At 47.8% G+C, this 22,777-nt stretch overlaps 1 protein-coding gene across 11 annotated transcripts in view; it reads right to left on the reverse strand.

Moving 5' to 3' along the window:
• Positions 1-951: 951 nt before the first annotated feature.
• Positions 952-22,777, reverse strand: part of LOC101842133 (NACHT, LRR and PYD domains-containing protein 5-like) — a 49,829-nt gene continuing 28,003 nt past the window's right edge. For 9 of the 11 annotated variants that reach the window (XM_040734178.1, XM_040734177.1, XM_040734184.1 and 6 more), the window contains 8 exons: positions 20,948-21,118; positions 18,357-18,524; positions 16,867-17,037; positions 12,934-13,104; positions 8,739-8,909; positions 7,179-7,349; positions 4,994-5,164; positions 952-1,202 (listed from right to left, as the gene is read on the reverse strand). In XM_040734178.1, the coding sequence (XP_040590112.1) occupies positions 1,070-1,202; positions 4,994-5,164; positions 7,179-7,349; positions 8,739-8,909; positions 12,934-13,104; positions 16,867-17,037; positions 18,357-18,524; positions 20,948-21,118 (1,327 nt within the window). In that variant the 3' untranslated portion in view covers positions 952-1,069. Of the gene's footprint in view, positions 1,203-4,993; positions 5,165-7,178; positions 7,350-8,738; positions 8,910-11,768; positions 12,322-12,933; positions 13,105-16,866; positions 17,038-18,356; positions 18,525-20,947; positions 21,119-22,777 lie in introns of those variants that run through there. The other 2 variants (XM_040734180.1, XM_040734186.1) reach the window with 2 other exon arrangements.

The raw sequence follows: 22,777 nt of genomic DNA on the forward strand, positions 1-22,777 counted from the left end.
GTCTGAAAACAGAGGCCGAGTTTGAATGTGTGTGTAGGGCCCAGGGGACCTCAGTTGTCATTCCTCAGGTGCTGCCCACCTTTCTATTTTATGAGACAGGGTGTCTCGTTGTCCTGGAATTCTCCAAGTGGGCTAGGATGGCAGCCAGTGTGCCCAAGGGATCCTCTATCTCCTCCACACGATGATGGTATTATCAAGTTGACAGAACCTAAATTCACCTGGGGTCCTGCATTTGGGGGACTATGTTGATGATTCTCAGGTAGTGTGCTTTACACAAGCTAGGTCACCTGGAGGAGGGCAAACTCAGCTGGGAAAGTGCCCCCATCAGATTGGCCTGTGGGACATTTTCTGGATTGGTGGTAAATCCAGAAGGGGTCAAGCTACTCTGGGCAATGCCACCCATAGGTACAATGTCCTGGTTGTGTAACAAAACCAACAACAACAACAAAAAATCCTCTGTGGCCTCTGCTCCAGTTCCTGCTCTGACATTCCACAGTCATGGAATGATATATCGGTACATTAATGATGTAAACCCTTCCCTGTGCAAGTTGGTTCTGGTGTTTATTACAGCAACAGAAAGCTAACTAGGACTCAGGGGGCACCATGCCCTGATGGGACAAAGGGAAAAGGGATCTGCACAGCAGTACACATTCATCCCTCACTTTTGAGTGTGGGGGTCATGTGACATCTTCCCTGCAATGACGGATACTTCCTCTTGAACCATTAACCGAAACTCAACCCTTTCTCCCTCCAGTTGGCTTTGTCAGAATCTTTTCATCTCTCAGTACCAGGATTACAAGCACGTGCCAGCGCACATGGGTTTTTAGCATCAGTTCTGTGTGTCCAGTTCAGGTCCTCACGCTGGCACGACAAGCCCTTTGCCAACTGAGCCACCTCCCCATCCCACCTCTGCCTTTTGTCACGTCCCAACTCATCAACATGACCACCTGATGCTTTTCCACGTGCTGAGTATTTATTTCATTCCCGATACAACCTTGGAGGTGGGACAAATGTTTTCACAGGTACAGAGGTGCCAGGACCCGACGGGGAGGGAGGGGGACTCACATCTTCAGTTTCTCCACCAGTTACGGTCATCTTCGTTGAAGGAATACCAGTCGTCATCAATCAGCATGTGGGACTTGGTGAGTTGTACTTTCTCCAGCTGCCTTCTCACCTCGGCATAGTACTGCTGCTTCCACAGGCTGGGAAGAAAGGGAAGTTGTGCTGGGACCTGCTTCTGATTGTTCCCCCCTCTTCAGACGGCCTGGAAGCCAAACCGTGGACTACCAATATTCCTGAGGAGTCTCAATGAGATAGTGCATCTGCCATAGGTGAAAAGGGCTGGGGGGAGGGGCTCCCAAGGCCCCACCCTCAATGGAAGAGGGAAAATCACTGGTGGTTCCTCAACCCTCCCCCCAGGATGACTCCACAGCAGATGGAGGAAGTTGGTTATTATTATCATTCATCATCATCATCATCATCATCATCATCATTTTGCTTTTTTGAGACGGTTTCTCTGTGTAATCTTGGCTGGCTTGGAATTCATTCTAGACCAGGCTGGCCTTGAATCCACACATGTAAAAGTCTTAAATGCAAAAGAAATCTACCCTGTGCTGGGTCTTGTCCCAGGTTTTAGGCACAGTGATGGACTTGGTCAAGGAAAAAGCCCCACTGATCCCAACTGAGGAGAGGGCTATTTAACACATTTAAATATCTGCAGAGAAATCTCACTTAGCCCATGAAAGATCACCTGGTAGAAATCCAAGTCTGACTAGGTGGGCATGGTAGTGGTGTATGCCTGTGGATACTTTTGCATTTATATCCATTGTGTGTGTGTGTGTGTCTGTGTCTGTGTCTGCCTTCATTAGTGCATGTGTGTGTTGTGTATGTACTGTGTGCATTTCTGTGTATTGTGTTGTATGTGTGTGTAGGTGTGTGAATATACTGTATTTTGTGTGCATGTGTGTGTGTATGTTTGTACTATGTTTGTTGTGTGCGCATATGTATTATGTTTGTTGTGTGCATGTGTATTGTGTATTGCATGTGTTTTGTGTGTGCATGCATATTGTGTGTCATGTGTGTATGAGTATTGTTCTTTGTGTGTATATGTGTGCGCACTGTGTGTTGTGGTTGTGTTTATGTGTTTTGTGTGCACACACACTCAAGCATGCAGGTGGAGGACAGAGGTCAGCATCATTGTCCTTAGACTTTCTTCATCACTCTTCACTCAGACAATGTCCCGAAACCCAGAGCCTGCTGACTGGCTGGGCAATGAACTCCAGGGTCGTCAGGGCTCTGTCTCCCTAGCGCTAGGACTGCAGGTGTGTGCACCACCACATCTGCCTTTCACATGGGTTCTAGGGAACAGAACTCTCAAGCCTTCAAGCCTTGTGTGGGAAGCACTTTATAGACAGCCATGTCCCCAGACTGCACCAACTGCTAATGTCATGTTTATCACTGGGCCTTGTCAAAGACTGCTGTGCCTTGTGGCTCATTGATGTAATTGGCTTTTTAATTTTCCAAGACAGGGTTTCTTTGTGTAACTCTGGCCATCCTGGAACTTGCTCCATATACCAGGCTGGCCTTGAACTCAGAGATTGCCGTTCTCTGCCTCCTGGGTGCTGGGATTAAGGTGTGTGCCAGAACTACCTGACTCCAGTTGACTCTTTTACCAACATTCGGCCCTTCGGGCTTGTCTGGGCATGTATCTTGTGACAAGTTTATATAAAGATTGCCAACCTCACTCAGCCAGAGTTCCCAGTCCACCATCCCCTGTAACCTGCCTTCACACACTCCATCCCTACTCCTGGGCCTTTTGCATTTATATCCATGAGCTAAGGCTTGTACACTATGGATAAATCTCCTGGCTACTGTCTGGAGAAGTCACTCAATTGAATCATTTCACCATCAGCCTCCTCTGGGTGGTCAGCCCTGTCCTCTTCAGTCGAATTTTTGTTTTTGTGTTTGGAGGCAGGTTCTTACCCAGAATGTATGAGGTAGGTTAGCCTGGTCTCAAATTTACAGCAATCCTCTTTACTTCACAGAGCTAGGACTACAAGCGTATGCCACCTTGCTCAGAAATACAGCAGCATTATACTTTCATGGATAACAAGTACATTAGAGTGTGAGATGGCTCAGTGGATAAAGGACACTGGGCTGCAAGCCTGACAACCTGAATCTTATCCCCACGCCCTACATGATGGAAAGAGAAAACTGGCCTTTTGCAAGTTATCAGACCTCCATATGAGCACTCCACACACACACAGAAATAAACACTACTTAAAACAAAAGGATATGCAAAAATGGATCTTTAGAGATAGCTCAGTGGTTAAGAGCACTGGCTGCTCTTCCAGAGGTTCCGAGTTCAATTCCCAGCAGCCACATGGTGGTTCACAACCATCTGTAATGAGATCTGGTGCCCTCTGCTGGTGTGCAATGCAAGTGCAGGCATACATGCAGGCAGAATACTGTATACATAATTAAAAATTAAACACTGAGTACAGGCTCAACATTTCATCAACTAAAAAAACAGACATGTGCATGTTCACACAGTGCTCTCAGAGGCCAGAAGAGCATTGGACCATCAAAACTTGAGTTATAGGCTGTGGGGGCTAAAAAAATGGTCATGTGTCTGCATGCATATATGTACACTACGTCCATACAATGCCCACAGAAGTCAGAACAGAGCACTGGATCATCAAAACTTGAGTTATAAGCTCTCTGGGCTGAAAATATGGACACACACGTTTCTGCATGCAAATATGTATACTATGTACATGCAGTGCCCACAGAGGTCAGAAGAGAGCACTGGGACATCAAAACTTGATTTATAGACGGTTGTGGGCTGTCATGTGGGTTCTAGAACAGAGCTCAGTTCCTCTGCAAGATCAGCCAGTGCTTTCAAGTATCAAGTCATCTTTCCAGCCCCATTTTTACCCACTACATTTAATCATAGTTGCTTGCACAAGTCAGGGTGTTATTTATCAGAACACAGCAACACAGCAGTGGCTTCAATTCAATCTTCAACATATATGGCCGACTTGTCTCTTTTTGATTGAGTCTCTCTCTGTGGTCTATGCCATCCTGGAACTCATTACATAGTCAAAGATGGCCCCATATGTGTGGTAATCCCCTGTCTCAGCATCACAGGGGCTAGGATTACAGGTATGAGTCGTGACACTTGGCACAATTAACCAACTTGCATTGCATAAGTGGCATTAGACAAATACACACCATGGTGCAGACACTTACACCATGCATCTTCAGAAATTTCCCATCATCCCAACCTGGAAATTTTGTAGACATTATACGTGAACTCTAAATTTTCATCTCCCCTTTAATTTTGGCACTGCTAGGTATGGAACCCAGGGCTTTACATACATTGAGAAAGATCTCTACCACTGAGTTACACCCCTCAGCCCTCTTGGTCTCTTCCTTTAGCAACCTTTGGTCTTTCTGTCTTGAGTCTAAAAATCTAGGAACTTCACACAATATTTGTCTTTTGTGGCTGACTGATTTCTGTTAACAAAGTTGTTGTGTCTTATCCAGACATGAGCATTCATCAAACTCCCTGTCTTGAAAAATGACACTATAAACATGTGTACAAATTGTCTCTGACTTTTTTTGAGACAGGGTCTCACTGTGTAACCTTGGCTGTACTGGAACTCTCGTCAGTAGTTCTCACCTCTCGCGTCCCAACCCCTTTAGGAGCCCATATCAGATACACTGCTGAATGTCTGATGTTTACATTATGATTCACAACAATAGCAAAATTACTATTATGAAAAGGCAGTGAAATAATTTTATGATTGGGGGTCACCCCAGCAGGAGGAACTGTGTTAAAGGGCTGCAGCATGAGGAAGGTTGAGAACTCTTTAGGTAAAAAGAATTGCCAAGTCAAGGATCTCAACTACTTTTTAGTTGTTGCTGCTCTTTCAAGAAACTTTTCAGAGAGTCACGTGCATGTCTCAGGAGATGATCGGTAGGGACTTACCCAATTTTCCACAGATTAGAGGAAGGATGCAGGAATGCAGAACACAGCTTCAACATGCCCGATGTACAGAAGTCATTCCTTAACAGGTTTAGACTGACAAGGCACGAATTGCAAGAGAGGGCCAATGACAGCTCCTCACAGCAGTCAGAAGTCAACCCGCATGCCTCCAACCTACCCAGAAGTCCAAGGAAAAATTCGTCAGTGATGGACTCTCCATTCAGCCCATAAGAGTCCCAATCCTGCTGGACACTGGTAACAAATACCTTTAGTCCCAGCACTGGGGAGTCAGAGGTAGGCAGACCTGAGTCTGAGGCCAGCCTGGTCTACAAAGCTAGGGACAGCCAGGGCCACACAGAGAAACCCTGTCTAGAAAACCCTCCCCCCCTAAAAATGTGGTATTGGACCAGAAGCTCAAACAATTGGGAGCTGCATGCAGAGCACAGGATGTCCAGACATGCACAGGATATCCAAGAAGCTGCATGTCCAGGTGGTCAGAGCTTGGCAGGGACTATGACATATGAGATGAAGCTGAAGGCTTTATACAGTAAAGGTTTAGAATGCTAGAAAAATGGTTAAGACCGGAGGCTTGCATTTTAAATGAATTAAGTCAGCCTTTGTTTTTTTATTTTTGTTTTACAAGATAGGGTTTCCCTGTAGCTCTGGAGTCTGTCCTGGAACTCACTCTGTAGACCAACCAGGCCAGCCTCGAACCGAGATCCGCCTGCCTCTGCCTCCCAAGTGCTGGGATCAAAGGTGTGCACCACCAATGCCCAGCTTACGTTAGACTTGGAAAGACAAATATTGTGAGTTTTCTCTTGGTTCTTGGAGCCCAGATTGAAAGTAGATACATAAAGTCATATATGCCATTATTGTAGATGTGAAGTTGTCTAGGGGAATGAAGACAACTAATGGGATGGGAGGGGGAGGGGCTTGAGAGGGGGAAGATTCATAGGTACACCTGCGGGCACTTGGTCAAAGTTCACTGTATACGTGTATGAAAATGTCCTTGTGAAACCCAGTACTATCTAGGAGGAATATATGTCAATAAATCTTAGGGCTTATCCCGAGAAGAGCAGCACTCCAGAGATGATCACTGACAGGGGGCGCTGGAGAGAAGACTCAGTGGTTAAAAGCACCTGCTGCTCTTGCAGAGGACTCGGGCTTGTTTCCCAGCACCCCATCAGGTCTCACAACGGCCTTTAACTCTGGCTCCAGGAGATCTGATGCCTTCCTTCTGGCCTTGGTGGGCATAAGCGGGCATGTGATGCAGAAGATGACAAGCAGGCACACAAATGTGTGAGCGCATGGTAAAATTAAAAAAAAAACTAGGCATTCACGGAGCTGCACACTGCTGTCATCCTCACACTCAAAGGCTGAGACAGGAAGTGCCTGAGATCCAGGCCACTTAGGCTGCACAGAAAGAGTCCACCCTCTAAGGAAAGAAAGGGAAGTGAGGATGGTGTATCAGAGCGCTCCCATATTTAAAAATTTACACCAATTTGTTCTGTGCATGCATGCCTGTGCATGGTACACATGTGGAGATCAGAGAACCATTGACTACAGTTGGCTTTCTCCTCCTACCTTTTGGAGCCCAGAGATGAACTCGAGTTGTTGGGTGACTTTACCTGCTGGCTCATCTCACTGGCCCATATCCTAGTAGTAAATTTTATTTTACTTTCATTTTTATTTTTGTGTCTCATGTGTGTCTATGGGCGTGTGTCTTGTGTGTGTTAGGATCTCAAAAACCCTCACAATGCATCCCAGTCTGGCCTCAAACTCAAGGTGATCCCCTCCTTCATCCTATTGTGTGATTGAATGCCAGGCAGAAGCCTCCGTATCTGGGTAGCACTCTGCTCTAACAGTTTTCCCAGGTGGATGAGATGCTACGTCTTAAGGACCACTGGTAACTGACTGCTTTGGGTTCATTTTTCCTGCAAGAGCCTATGTGCTGCACCACTGAGGTCTTAGCTGTCTCTATTGCTATTACCCAGTACCCAGCATCATGTCTATCAGTCAGAGGAAGCTCAATGAGTATCTGAAGGCTGATACATCCTGACACTCAGATCCATGACTCCCCCAAGGTCGTTCATGGTGGTTCATGTCATACCACCACCCTGGTGTCATGCTCACATCCCCCCCACCTCCTCTGAGCTTGACCCCTCAAAGTGGTGACCCCCAAAATTACCCAAGTCTCTCCAGGGACGTTCCACTTTCCTTCAGTCCCTTGCACAGAGCTATGACTCCTCTGTCACCCAGGTCATTGCTACCTAGATCCAAGCTCTTCAAGTGTTGTTTTGTTGCGATCACTGAGGCCAGATCTGCACAGCAGTCCTCCGTGAGCTGGCAGTCCACCAGGCTGCAAGAGACAAGGGTCATCCATGTCTTCATTGGGGAAGGGCTTCAGTGGGAGTAACATCCAGAACCATTCAGAACAGCTGTTTTTATTGTCTTCTAAGAGACTGCCTTGGGGTCAGCAAGATGGAGCAGTAGCTAGAGGTACTTGCCACCACGAGGGGTGATCCTGGAACCACAAGGTTGAAGGTGAGAGCTGACCCCTGCAAGTTGTCTTCTGATCTCCATGTGGGCATTGTTGCCCAAAAAGGCCCTCACTCCAATTATGAAAATAAGCCTATGTAATTTAAAGAGAGATGGTCTTTGTTCTGTGTGTATTGTATGCATATATGCACATGTGCAGGTGGGTATGGGTGTATTCACACCCATGCATGCCAGTGTGGAATCCAGAGACCTACATCAGGAATACTCATGTTTCTTTTATCTCTGTGTAACATTCCTGGCTGTCCTGGCACTTGCTTTCTGTAGATCAGGCTGGCTTTGAACTCACATATCTGCCAGCCTCTGCCTCCCAAGTGCTGGGACTAAAGGCATGCGCCACCGCTGTCCAGCTACTCCTCTTTCTCTATGCCTTAATCTTGTCACTTGCTGGCCAGTGAACCCCTGGGATCTGCTTGGCTGCCTCCTCCCTTGGTGTTGGGGTCACAGGTAGGTTTAGTGGGCTTCTACATGGATTCTGCCAATCTGATTGCAGGCCTTCATGTGTGCTCAGCAGGCCCTTAATCCGCTAAGCCATCTCTCCATCCCCAAGAGATGGCCATGCTATATCTTCTCATGAATGGTGTAGAGCAGGGGGGCACATTAGCCTGGGAGACAGACAACAGTGAAGGGAAACTGCAGTGGGTATGGATGAAGGGAGGTATCATTGGAATAATAACTGTATAACAGGTGGGGGGGATGGCTCAGCGGTAAATCACCTGACTAAATTCTCCAGTGAGGGGCTGCGGTGTGGCTCAGTGTTAGAGCCATACCTATGGCTCTGTGGTAGAGCCCCTGTCTAGAATTCCCCAGTGAGGCTGGTGGAGTGACTCAGTGGTCCCATTCCTGGAGCACCACAAACAACAGAAACAAAGCTAGCAAAACAACAAACAAAAACCCCCTAACCACCCAACCAGCCTCCATATCAAATAATCTCTGCAGCCATGATCAGACTTTAAGGGGTCAAGGGTAACCCTGATGGCACAAACCTGCCTCGAGGCTCCTGTTCACAGTCATCCCTTCCTTCCTCCAAGTCTGTCCACTCCACACACCACTTAACCGGCTGGTGTGATTCCCAGAAGGCTGAGCACTTAGCCCCAGAATTAGATTAGATTTATCATGTCTGCCTGTCTGTCTCTTTCATTCTAGAAACCAGGGTGGCAGAGATGACCCACAGCCACCACTGTCTACTCACTCCAGCTCTTGGAGGTGACAAGTGGGCTCCTTTATACCATCACACAGAAGCTTCATCCCGCTGTCCTCCACAGGGTTCATGGTCAGGCCCAGGTGTGTCAGCTTTCCATTGTGGGAAAGCATCAATGCCAGGAAGCCATAGGTGTCTCTTGTGAGGTTGCACTGGTTCAGTCTACAGGGACACAGATGGGAAGAGGACAGGATGGGCACAGCACATACACACTACTCATGGCCTTGGATGAGAGATTCCTCTCTGCCTCAGTTTACTCTTCTGTAGGATGGGGTTCATATTTACACTGACCATTGTTCTCAGCCTTAAGCGGTGGGTGGCTAAAAAATTTGGTAGTAGGGGGCAGGGGAGATGGCTCAGAGGTTAAGAGCACAGACTGTTGCTCCAGAGGACCCAGGTTCAATTCCCAACACCCACATAGAAGCTCACAACTGTCTGTAACTCCAGTTCCAGTGGATATACCAACTTCCTACAGATATAGATGCAGGCAAAACACTAATGCACACAAATGAAAAGAAATTAAAAAGGACATGGCAGAAATGGCAATTATTAGGATCACTATCAGCACTGGGACTTACTGCAAGAGAACTCTGACCAGGCTGGCAGGATGGCTTAGCAGGTAAAAGGGCTAGTGGGTCAAGCCGGAGAACTACAACCTGAGTTCATTCTCCGGTAACCCTATGGTAGGAGGAGATAACCAACTCCTATCTTCCCTTCCACCCATATGCATGCTGTGGCAGGGGTGTGTGTCTGTGTCTGTGTGTGTACATGAAGTATACATGCACAGATTCTACAGCCCTATTTCTCTGCTATTTTTACTAGAATTAATTTAAATTACATTTTGTGTGTTGAGAGAGACAGACAGACAGAAACATACAGAGACAGAGACAGAGAGAGAGACAGACAGAGAGAGACAGACAGAAACATAAAGAGACAGACAGAGACAGAGAGAGAGACATAGAGAGAGAGACAGAGAGACAGAGACAGAGAGAGACAGAGAGAGGAGAATGTAGAGATCAGAGGAAAATTGGTGGAAGTTGGTTCTCTTTGTACCATACCAGTCACAGGGATCAAACTCGCATTATTAGACTTGGCAGCAACTACCTTCACCTAGCGACATATCTTGCTGGCACTATTTTATATTTTTTGAGAAAGGGTTTCAATAGGCCAGGCTGGCTGGGAATGTACCTTGTAGATTAGGATAACCTAGAATATTCCTGCCTCCACATCCTGAATGTTGTGGTTATAAGTGAAATACCACCCCACCAGGCTAAGGTTATCTTAACATATTTCCTGGTTTGTGACAGATACATGTATGTGTTTTCAAATCACATTTATCGTGTGTGTCAGCAAATCTTGTGTGTGTGTGTGTGTGTGTTTGTGTTTGTGTGAACATCAGAGGACAACTTGTGGTATCTGGCTTTCTCTCTCTACTCTGTGGGTCCTGGGGATTGAACTCAAGTCATTAGGCTTGGCGGCAAGCTCCTTTACCCAATGTCCCACACCATACATTTACTCACAAGAAGTTATTGGTGGAGTAATTGTTCAAAGGGAATAAACAGCAAGAAACTCCCCCCAATAATCAGAGGAGGCAAACTGGGTTGATCTGAGTAACAATCATTCTTTATCAGGCCCCAGGTTAATGGTTGGAGATAACTGCAGTTTTAAAAACATTACATGGAAGTAAATACTACCACACAGCAGCCAAGGAGAATGCTGTTGTCACTCTAGCTCCCTTGTGCGGCCTTCCTAGGAGTCTCCAATACTATGCATCTGTGACTTTAGCCCCGAGTCATCTACCTGAAACAGTCTTTCCATGGGTGTGTGTCCATGCTCAGGTGTGTATGTATGTGGAGGCCACTCAAGGCTATCCACTTTCATTTCCAAAGATTTTTGGTTTATGTGTCTAAGCGTTTAGATGCAATATGTGTGTTCACTGCATGTGTGCAGTGCCCATGGAGGCCACAAGAGGGCATGGGATCCCTGGAAATGGAGTTAGGGATAGTTGTAAGCCTCCACGTGGGTGCTGGGAACTCAACCTGGGTCTTGTACAAAATCAGCAAGCGCTCTTAACTGCTGAGCCCTCTCTCAGCCCTACCCTACCTTGTGTTTTAAGACAAGGCCTCTAATCGGCTGCAGATGCCATGAGGCTGGCTGCCTAGACTGTGCCTGTCTCCGGCTCCCCGGAACTGGGATTATGGTGGTGTGCCACCCATATCTTTTAATTGTTGTGTGAGTACAGGGGATCCAAACTGAAGTCCTCAAGCTTCTGTGGCAGGCACATCACTTGTGAGCTGTCTGCCTAGCTTTCTTGGAGATCTCAATAAGTTCTCACACAGAATCTGAGCTCTGAGAAAACAAGCCCCATATGCTCTTCAACTCTATTACCAGTAACCATGACCATCTGTGGTCTGACTAGACAGCTTAGAGGGGGAAGGTGCCTCCCGCAAGCATGATGAGTTTGATGCCCGCCCCCCCAATTGTGTGCTGTGGCATACGTGCTTGTGCCGCCCATACACAATACATGTAAAACTAAAAACCTATGACTCTTTGTTTTATACAGATAATCCTTAAGCATCATCTGTAGATTTCACACTTGTAAATTTTCCCATTTGGGGGGCTGGAGAGATGGCTCAGAGCTTAAGAGCACTGACTGCTGTTCCAGAGGTACTGAGTTCAATTCCCAGCAACTACAAACTAGCTCACAACCATATGTAATAAGACTTGGTGCCCTCTTCTGTCCTGCAGACATACATGTGGGCAGAACACTGTATACATAATAAATAAGTAAATGTTTTTCCCATTTGGTGAAACTTATTAACAACCCGCGAAATATCAACTCGGAAGGCACTCATGGATCCCTCTGACACTGAACAAAATTGTCTTTTTGGTGTGTATTTAGAGTCATGTTTGTCGATTTCTTTGTGCTTTCTGGTGGTGATTTAGTTGTTAAAAATGGCCCAGGCTGGGCTATGGGCTACTTCTGAGTTAGTAGAGAGCTTGTCTTGCATCCATGAAGACTCCAGTTTGATATAGCCTTTAATTAAATCATACAGGAGGGGCTGGAGAGATGGTATGAAGTGGAAATTGTTTGTCCCACAATCACAGGGACTTGAGTTCGGATCACAGCCATACATATAAAAGCAGGGGGTAGGGCTTAGTGACTCCTGTAATCTTAGGGGATGTGAGGCCTAGACAGCAGATTCACTCAGCTAGCCAGCTAGTTAGTCTGGCTGAATTAGCAAGCTGGGTTCAAGCGAGACTCTGCCTTTGTAGAATAGATGGAGATTGACACCAAAGCAATCCTTGACCTCTGTCTTCAAGTGTACACACATCTGTGCACATGCACCTAACTGTCCGTACAAACACACACACACACACACACACACCCTAAAACCAAAGGATGCATTTAGAAATAGTCTTGAGGGCTGACGAGATGGCTTAGCGATGAAGGCATTTGCAGCCAAGCCTAAGGATTTGAATTTGATCCTTGGGACCCACACGGTGGAAGGAGAGAACCAATGTTGCAGGCACGTCCTCTGAGCTTCCTGTGTGGGTTGAGGCACTCTCACTCCTATCCCCATAAATATATAATAATATAATATAAGCCTAGAGTCATCTTAAAATGTATATACAAGTAACAATAATGAAATGTTTTTTATACCCAAGGGAGTCCTAGAACCAGAGTCCTAACCATACTGGGTGTGGTGTGTTGAATACAACGTGTCCTCCTAAGGCTCCTGTTTTAACACTCGGTCCCCAGGCAGGGGTCCTCCTTAGGGACATTGTGGAATCATTAGGAGGTAGACATTTGCTGGAGGAAGCATGTCACTGGAGGTGGACTGTTCACCTCATCTCACATCCTGTTCTTTCTGCTTCCCATGCATGTTAAAAAATGTGCTCAGTCGCTTTCTGCTCCAGCCATTTTGTTTGTCCTGACTGTTGCCAAGCCTCCCCCACCATGCTGGACTCTACCCCTCTGGAACCATGAGATAAAATAAACAGCTTTCTTCTTGTAAGTTGCTTTTTGTTGGGGAATGATAATACAGCAAGAGGACAGGAACAAATACACTACAGGATGCTGCTCCTACCATGTACTATCAGTCCGCTCACCAACCCATCATCCCCGATAACCCCATGAGTGTAACGGTTGTGATGTCCTGCCAGAGACATGAACCAGACTCACATCAGTTGCTGCACAGCGCATTCCTGGAGTCTCATGAACTGACACAGACGTCTCACTTCTTCAGTCCTCAGGCTGTTGTTTGACAGGCACAGGTGCGTCAAGGTCCGGTTACTGAAAAGGGCTGAGGCCAGAATGTGGCAGCTGACAGGTGTGAGGTCACAGCTGTCCAGTCTGCAAGGAGAGAGTCCCCAACAAAGGGAATAGTGAGGTCCGTTCTTATGTCTTCCTCCCCAACTGGCACATAAGACGGTTACCACAGCACTACTCACAACGGCTAAACTACCAAACTCATAGAGATCCACTTGCCTCTGCCTCTGCCTCTCAGGTGCTGGGTGTAAAGGCGTGCAACACCACTGCCTGGCCAGCCTCACACTTTTAAAAAGTACATTTTACTTTTTTATTATGTGCATGTATGGGGGCACAGGGTGTTAGCCAGAGGGCAACTGAAAGGAGTTGGTTTTGTGTTTTACTCCTTGGCTTCAAGGACCTAGGCTAAGATCACCATAACTTGGCAATCTAACCAGCCAGCCCAAGATTTATGTAGACACGGACAACTGTGTATGTAAGGATGACATGAAAATAGAAATGGAGGTGTCCAGGAGAGTAAAGGGGAACAGTGCTTCGGGATGTGGGTGAGAAAAAATATGTGTCTATGAGTACAAATATGTTGAGCAGACAGTAGATACATGTATGGGGTCTGGGGGATGACCCAAAGGTTAAGAGAGCTTGCTGCTCTTCCAGAAAACCCTAGTACAGGCCCTGGAACCTATGCTGGATAGCCCCCAAACACCTTTAACTCCAGCTCCTGGGGATATGCTCTCCTCTGTCCCACTGTGCAGATACCTACAGAATCAAACAAATTTTAGCATATACATAAAAAATTTCCCTCTCCTCTCATTCCTTAGAAGGTTCTGTCTGTTTGTGAGGACATTTGTGTGCCTTGTCTTGCATGTGGGAATCAACTGCACAACTTGGCAGTGGTCCATTCTCTTTTTCGCTTTAAGTATCAGGGGTGAGGGTGAATTCAGATCATTAGGTGTGGCAGTAAGCATTGTTTACCTGCTGAGCCATCTCTCACTGCCCTAGGTTTGGACTTTGTTAATTCCCCTCTTACTGAACAAATCTGGGGGGGGGTTGATGTCCTGTGTGTGACAATAGGTTGGCAATGTAATCTATGTGAATTCATATTTTGACATAATTGATAAATGTGACAATGTAATCTATTTACTTCATACTTAGCTATGAAAAGGAAAGCTGCCAGACTTGAAAGTAAAAGCTTTGTAGTCCCCCAAACAAACTGAATCAACATAGAGTTCTTAGGATGTCATGTATCAGATATTCAGAATCACTAATGGGTTGAACAGAGTCTCTGCTGGTGAAGAAATAAACACCAAGTGCATTGTACCAATGCAACTATGTTAAAGTCAGTTGAAATTTTTTTGGTTAGAGCCTTTAAGTTTATGTGTCTATGTATGTGGGTGCAGTGCCTGCAGAAGCCAAAAGAGGGCGATGGAGATGCTGGAGTTACCAGGGATAGTGAGCACTGTTATATGGGTGCTGGGAACCAAATCCAGGACCTCTATGAGAGCAGCAAGTGCTCTTAACTTGGGGGCCATCTTTCTAGCCTTGCCTCTGGCCTTTAGAGGGTGTTTTACTGTTTGGCTCTCAGAGTTGACAGTGACTTTATTAGAGCTGTGACAGCTGCCAGAACCCAGGTATAAGCAGCAACCACAGGTGTGATGTCCTGTTTTGCCAGTTGATGATAGTTCTCCCATGAATGAGGAACTTAGCCTAACATGCTTCAAAGGCCATTCCATAGACATGCCTGGAGAAGGAAGTAAAAAGCACCAACAAGAATTGTGTCAATCTCATCATGATTTCAATAATGGTTTCTACAGTTACTACCTCCTCACTCTCCTCTCTAATCACAGGACAATTTGACCAGTTAACAGCTGACCTTCTTTGGATCATTGACATAAGAGAACCACCCGGCCCCAGGTTTCCAATACAAGTCTGTCTACAAACAACACTCTTAAACTGGTCCCTCTGTGGACACCTTTGTTTCTACAGGAGGTCAGACTTATCTGATTGGCATTGGGATGACATTCTGCTAGGACCCTCCTCTTTTTGGCATGTGTACGTGTGTGTGTGTGTGTGTGTGTGTGTGTGTGTGTGTGCGCGCACGTGTGTGCAGCTGCAACTGTCTGTGCATGTATGCTTATGGAGGCACAGGGGTGACACTGGGCACCTTGCTTCATCCTTCTCCATCTTATATATGGAGGCAGGGTCTCTCACTGAACCAAGAGCTTACCAATCTGCCTAGTCTGGAAAGCCAGCTTTCTCTGGATTCCTGCCTCTGCTGCCTTAGTGCCATGTAACCCACCAAGCCTATCAGGATACTCATGGGCTCTTGGGATCTGAACTCTGGTTCTCATGCATGCTCTACATGCTTTTTACCACAGGTCCACACGCCAACACATCTTCCTATTTCCTTGGTCTCTCTCATTTGCTCACTATCTCCGTTTCTGAGTGTAAGTGTGTGAGTGAGTGAGTGAGAGAGAGTATGTGTGAGTGTGTGAGTGAGAGAGAGAGTGAGTGAGTGAGTGAATGTGTGAGTTTGTGAGAGAGAGAGTGAGAGAGAGAGTGAGAGAGAGAGAGTGAGAGAGAGAGTGAGAGAGAGCGAGAGAGAGAGTGAGAAAGAGCGAGAGAGAGAGCGACAGAGAGAGCGAGAGAGAGCGAGAGAGAGCGAGCGAGAGAGAGCGCGAGAGAGAGAGCGCGCGAGAGAGCGCGAGAGAGAGCGCGAGAGAGAGCGCGAGAGAGAGAGAGCGCGAGAGAGAGCGCGAGAGAGAGCGCCAGAGAGAGCGCCAGAGAGAGCGCGAGAGACAGAGCGCGCGAGAGAGAACGAGAGACAGAGAGCGAGAGACAGAGAGCGAGAGACAGAGAGCGAGAGACAGAGAGCGAGCGAGAGAGAGAGAGCGAGAGAGAGAGAGCGCGAGAGAGAGCGAGAGAGAGAGAGCGCGAGAGAGAGCGAGAGAGAGCGAGAGAGAGCGAGAGAGAGCAAGAGAGAGCGAGAGAGAGAGAGCGAGAGAGAGAGAGCGAGAGAGAGTGAGAGAGAGAGAGTGAGAGAGAGTGAGAGAGAGTGAGAGAGAGAGTGAGAGAGAGTGAGAGAGAGAGCGAGAGTGAGCGAGAGCGAGTGAGAGAGAGCGAGAGAGAGAGCGAGAGAGAGCGAGTGAGAGTGAGTGAGAGAGTGAGAAAGAGAGTGAGAGAGAGAGAGAGTGAGAGAGAGAGAGAGAGAGAGAGTGTTGAGTAAGTGTCTGCCTCTCTGCCTGCCTCTGTCGGTGTCTCTGTGTCTCTGTGTGTCTTTGTGTCTGCCTCTGTCTGTCTGTGTCTGTGTGTGTGTGTGTCTTTGTGTCTGCCTCTCTCTGGCTCGGTGTGTATATGTGTGTGGTTGGTGTGTGTGTATGTCTCTGTACAAGAGCTCATTCTGTAGCTCAGGCTCACCTAGACTTGTTATGATCCTACTGTCTTAGCCTCCTGGGTACAAGGACTACAGTCACACACAACTATACCATGTGGCAACCATGTTCATGCTCTGGTTGTGTCTTGGCCAGGCAATCAGGAAGTCATTAGTCACTGAATGGGTGGATCATCTCTAACCTTGGACTCAAGTGTGAACTAACCCACTTGGCATGTGTGGGTCACGTTCCAAAGGAGCTCTGTGAGTATAGAGGACTCTGGTCGAATGACATTGTGCTCCCTTTTCACAGGAAGGGCTATGATTGAATGAACGGGGTTTCTCTGATGCCCCAGTGCCAGGGCTTTCCCATGAGGCCATGGGGTCTCAATCTGGAGTTATACATCTGCCACCCCCTACCCATCTCCTGGACACCTTGGACACAGCAGAGTCACAGAGTGAGAGGAAGCAAGACTCACATCAGCTTTTGCAGACCACACCTGGAGCTACTCAAGGCATCAGAGAGCCACCTCATGCTTTCTTCCGTCACCTTGTTTCCTGCGAGGCTGAGAAATTTTAGGCTGGTGGTTGAGAGGAGGAGTTTGGAGAGCATCACGTAACAATCTGCGGTCAGCGCACAGGAATCTAATCTACAGAGACAGACAGCCAGAGACATTTTTTCCTCATCCCTCCTGGGTAACCCAGGGTAACACACACTGGTGACTCAGCTCCTTAGGAACTGGAGGTGTGTGCACACAGATTTCCCTTGCTTTTTCCTTATAGCAGGCGGCTCACACCCTTAACCAGCACACCACACTCCCACGGATACAATAGGCTATTAATTGCTAAATGAAAGAAAATGATGGGCTTGTGAAACGCTCGGGAGTCAAGGAGCTTCCACCAAGACCGAGACCTGAGGTTGATGCCAGGACCCACACTGCGAAGGAGAGAACCCATTCCCACGAGTTGTCCTCTGACCACACACATGCTGTGGCGTGAGCACGTCCAGGCACGTGCACACACTCAAAACTGGTAAACAAATCCAATGCAGAAGAATGAAAGTGACAATTCCTCAGCATGGCTTGACAGATGGCCTGTGTCAGCTTTAATTTAGCAAGTTTGCTGTCTGATATAACCAAAGAATCTTCCTGAGGTTGCACACGATCTCATTTTTTCTTCTTGAGACAAGGCTTCACATATAGCCCGGGTTGACCTCAAAATCGCTAAGTAGCCAAGGATGATCCCCAGCTTCTGCTTCTCCTGACTCTATATCTTGAGGGAGGGGCTCTCAGGTTCAAGCACTGTGCTTGTTTTTGTGCAGTGATGGGAACTCAAAGCGACACTTCCTCTTTTCTAGACAAGCAACGTCACCAACTGAGACACATCTGCATATGCCCCCTACACCACTTTTTCTGAAGACAGGAGCTTTTGAGGCACACCAGGTTGGCCTCCAAAACTCACTATCCCCCCTGACTCAGCCATCATGGTGCTGGATTCCAGCTACATACTGCCCTCCCTGGCATGTAACACTGTTTTCAATAATTTTGTTTTTACATTTATTTACTTGGTGTGCACGTGGGGGTGAGGGGACAACTTCTAGGAGTCTCCTGGGTTCTGGGGACCAATTACACGTCACCAGGCTTAGGGGCAAATGAATTCATCCACGGGACCATCTCCCTGGTCCCGTATTTTTAATCTTTACAAACACTAAATTGTTTCACTGTGGTGTGGCATTTTTACCTTAAAATCTATGATCTGAAATACTCAATTTGCTGGTGTACTGCATATGCTTTTTCTCAGTAACTCTCCTGGCTCTCCCACTCCGTGATAATGTTGCCAGATCAGTGTGGCTGCCCTCCTCCAGGACGTCTCCTTCTCTCTAATCCTATTAATTCTTTTGCAACATTCTGGAAATAATTCTGATTTCTCAAGTAGAAGCCACACAGTGATAATCATCGACGGAGCTCACCTCAGAGTTTCCAGGGAACATTTTGGGTGTCTCAGCGCTATACAGGCTAATTTGATGTCATCTTCCTTCATGAGAATGTTCCCCAGATGGAGGTGTCTTAAGTTTTGATTGCTAATGAGGGTCATCCAGAGATACTGGAGACCAGATGTTATCTCTGCATTCTTAAACCTGCAGAAAAGGGAGAGAGGAGGGATACAGTCACATACTCATGTTGTGGGAGGTTTGTACACTGTGTGAAGACATATCACTGTGATTTGTTTAATAAAGACTTGAAAGGCAACTACTGAGTCAGGAGGTATAGGTGGGACTTTCGGGCAGAGAGAAATGAAGGAGATGAATCTAACAAAACTTGGGGGAAGTCAGACATATAAATGAAACAGGTAAAAAGCCAGGAGGCAAAAAAAAAGTTAATATAAATGAGCTAGTTGGACAAGTCTAAGCTAAGGTCAAGCTTTCATAATGAAGATGTCTCTGGGCTGTTCTTTGGGAACTGTCTGGCAGGGAACAGAAAAAGATTCATTGCACTCTTACCCTTCTAGCCCAGCGCTCAAAGCTGCTACCCATTTACATGGCATTTGTTTCTGAGACAGAATCTCACACTGTGCTGGCCTCTAACGCCTGTCTTCTCCCTCCACCCCTCAAGTGCTGGGATCACAGCCCTGTGCTAGCTCTCGTGACAGCTAATTATTTTTCTTTTTAGCGACAGGGTCTAATCTATTCCAAGCTGGTCTTAGACTCACTTTGTCGCCCAGTTTCCTAAGTGATTCTGTATGAAAGTTATTTTGGGGTTTCTATTGCTGTGGTAAAATACCAGGACGAAGAGCAATTTAGGAAGGAAAGGGCCTATTTTGTCTTACAGCTTACAGATCATCATCTAGGGAAGGCAGGGCAGGAAGTCAAGGTGTTCATTAGACAACACGAACCATGCCTGGCTCAAGTCCATGCCATGTGACTTTCCCCTGGGTTGGGAGGGCAAGTTAAGAAGTGGGCTTTTCGTCTAAAGTAAAGTTGACATTTATTCTCCTACCCCAGGTATACGTCATCTGTAGTAGCCTGATTTTTATTATTGTTAGAGTGTGGGGCTGCCCCCTCAAAGATAGCATTTATTACAGAAGGCCAGAGTCCACCCCTCGATGATTGGCCATGCCCCCACTGCCAGAGGACAGGTCACGCCCCCACTGCCAGAGGACAGGTCACACCCCCACTGCCAGAGGACAGGTCACGCCCCCACTGCCAGAGGACAGGTCACGCCCCCACTGCCAGAGGACAGGTCACGCCCCCACTGCCAGAGGACAGGTCAGCCTCCCCACACCTCTCACTGGGACAGAGATAAGAAGCCTTCAACTGAAGGTACCTGGGTCCTCCAGGCTTCTCATCACACCTGCTGTGCTGAAATCATGTGATGGGAAACTTCTCACTGCTCCTAAATGTTGTACAAAGTCAGACCTTTCCATTGGTCTGGGGGTTTGATAGAGATGTCTCAGGGGGATTTGCTGAGTGAAGTGGCACCTTCTCATTCAACACAACATCCCACCTGTGATGGCTTGAGCATTCTCTTTTTCACACTTTTTTTCTGAGACAGAGTTTCTCTGTGTAGCCCTGGCTCACCAGGAATTTGCTCTATAAACCAGGCTGGCCTCGAGCTCGCACCACATGTGTGCAGGAACCCAAGTAGATGGTGAGAAGGGCTTGGATCCCCTGGAGCTGGGGTTATAGGGATTATTGAGTCACTGTGTAGGTGCTGGGAACAGAGCCCGAGTCCTCTGAATGAAGACCCAGTGCTCTTAACCACTGAGAATCCCTCCCCGCCCCCCACCCTGTTCTCACTCTATTAGCTGCCCAGCTTCATTCTCAAAGGGAAACCCCTCCATTTTTAAGGCTCCGTCGTGTTTAGGTCTCTCTATACACTATCGTTTCTATAAATTCTGCTTTTCCAACTCAAGGCCCTTTTCCTCCGCCAGCATACTGCCTCCTCTGAAGGGAAATACACGGTCAAGTTTCTTTCCCAGACTATTACTTTTGACAGATTTAAAAATGAGCTGTTCACAGATTTGCACAATATCCACTAGCTCAAAGGTATTAGAGAGTGATTAGAGACAGCTATGTAAATCATACACCTTGACCTCTTGTCTCATATATTCTACTACCAGCCCCCAAAGTCCACTCATAGTCATACTTTACTAACCAACTCCTATGCATCCTTCAAAACTCACAGTAATTATGCCTGCCTCAAACCTATGCTCCTCTTTAAGGGGTCGTTTTAGCCAGTTCCCATCCTGTGTTTCTGGGAACTTGGCTCATGCATCTTATTTTTGTTTTGTTTTATGTTTTCTGATACAGGGTGTCTCTGTATTGTTTTGGAGGCTGTCCTGGGACTCACTTTGTAGACCTGGCTGGCCTTGAACTCAGATCCATCTGCCTCTGCCTCCCGATTGCTGGGATTAAAGGCGTGTGCCACCAATGCCCGGCAGTTCATGCATCTTTTATAGCATTTATCCTCTCAGGACACATCTCAGGGTTGAGAGAGGGACCCTATCTTGTCAAGAGGGACCATGGGAAGGATTGCTCATACCAGATTGTGCGGCACTTACGTCACACTCTGTACTTTACAGGCTGGATTTCTCAGTTTCATGCACAGTATCTTCATGGCCCATTCGTTCAGGATGCTACTGCCCAAGTCCAGATGCTTCAGTTTCGGGTGGGTGCCCAGGACAGAGCAGAAATCCTCCCAGAACTCTGTGATGTGGGGCTTACCATGTGTCCTGTGTCAGCAGGAAGGAAAAGGAGGGGATTGAACAGGAGGATTTCAACAGGAGTGACTGCCACAGCAAGGTCACCAGAGGGGACCAGACTGTAAGAGGGAGGGGGACAGCTGAGAAAACAAAACTGACTCAGTGGATGCTGCCTGGGCTCTACAGGACCAGCCCTACACCCCCCCCCCAATATTTCTACATTTCCTGCTGGTGTGCTAGCATGATCAGGAGCCTCAGCCCTCCCAATCATGTGCTGACTTAAATTCTAGCACACCTAGTGGCAAAATGGTGCCGCTGCATTGCTATGCCATTGGGAAAGATAGATTCTCATTTTTAAGTTATGTGTCTTTTTGCATTCTTTATGGATAGCAAAGGAACAGCAGGGTCATTGAAACAGACAGTGAAAGGTTGCATACGTGTGTGCAGACTCAAAAATAAAGGTCAAATACAAGCTACTGACATGGCTGAGTGGGTTAAAGGCTTGTACCACATGTGCTTGGTGATGCGAGTTCAAACCCCAAAACCCATGTAGTGGAAGGAGCAGCTCCATTACTGCTGGACGTGCTCCTACTAAGCTCCACACATGTGTGTGCATATGTGTGTGCACAGACGGACACACACAGACAGGCAGACAGGCAGGCAGGCGGACACACACAGACAGGCAGACAGGCAGGCAGGCGGACACACACAGGCAGGCAGGCAGGCAGGCAGGCGGACACACACAGACAGGCAGGCAGGCAGGCAGGCGGACACACACAGACAGGCAGACAGGCAGGCGGACACACACAGGCAGGCAGGCAGGCAGGCAGGCAGGCAGGCGGACACACACAGACAGGCAGACAGGCAGGCAGGTGGACACACACAGACAGGCAGACAGGCAGGCGGACACACACAGGCAGGCAGGCAGGCAGGCGGACACACACAGGCAGGCAGGCAGGCAGGCAGGCAGGCAGGCAGGCAGGCAGGCGGACACAGGCCCAGACAGGCAGGCAGGCAGGCGGACACAGGCCCAGACAGGCAGGCAGGCAGAAGGACACAGGCCCAGACAGGCAGGCAGGCAGAAGGACACAGGCCCAGACAGGCAGGCAGGCAGACGGACGCAGGCCCAGACAGGCAGGCAGACGGACGCAGGCCCAGACAGGCAGACAGACCCCGCCCAGACAGGAAGACAGACCCCCCCCAGCCAGACGTCAGACCCCCCCCCAGCCAGACGTCAGACCCCCCCCAGCCAGACGTCAGACCCCCCCAGCCAGACGTCAGACCCCCCCCAGCCAGACGTCAGACCCCCACACACAGACCCCCGCACAGACAGATGCACAGACCCACACACAGACAGACAGGCAAATGTACAGGCGCACACACACACACACAGACCCACAGACAGGCAGATGCACAGGCACACACACACACACAGACCCACAGACAGACGCACGTGCACACACACACACACACACAGGCACGCAATACACACACTAATAAATGTAACTCAATAAAAATAATTCCCCAGCCGTGGAGAGTGGTGGAGTCTCTAGAGACAGGGAAGAGATCTATCTCCAAAGTGAGCTATATCCCCCAGCATGTGACTCAGTGTTTTAAATGGGATTACCCAGGAGCTCATGATGAACTAGACTTGGATCAGGTCCTGCTAGTAAATGAATTATCGTTTAG

Source organism: Mesocricetus auratus, unplaced genomic scaffold (assembly GCF_017639785.1).
Source record: "Mesocricetus auratus isolate SY011 unplaced genomic scaffold, BCM_Maur_2.0 Super-Scaffold_100037, whole genome shotgun sequence".
Classification (NCBI taxonomy): Eukaryota; Metazoa; Chordata; class Mammalia; order Rodentia; family Cricetidae; genus Mesocricetus; species Mesocricetus auratus.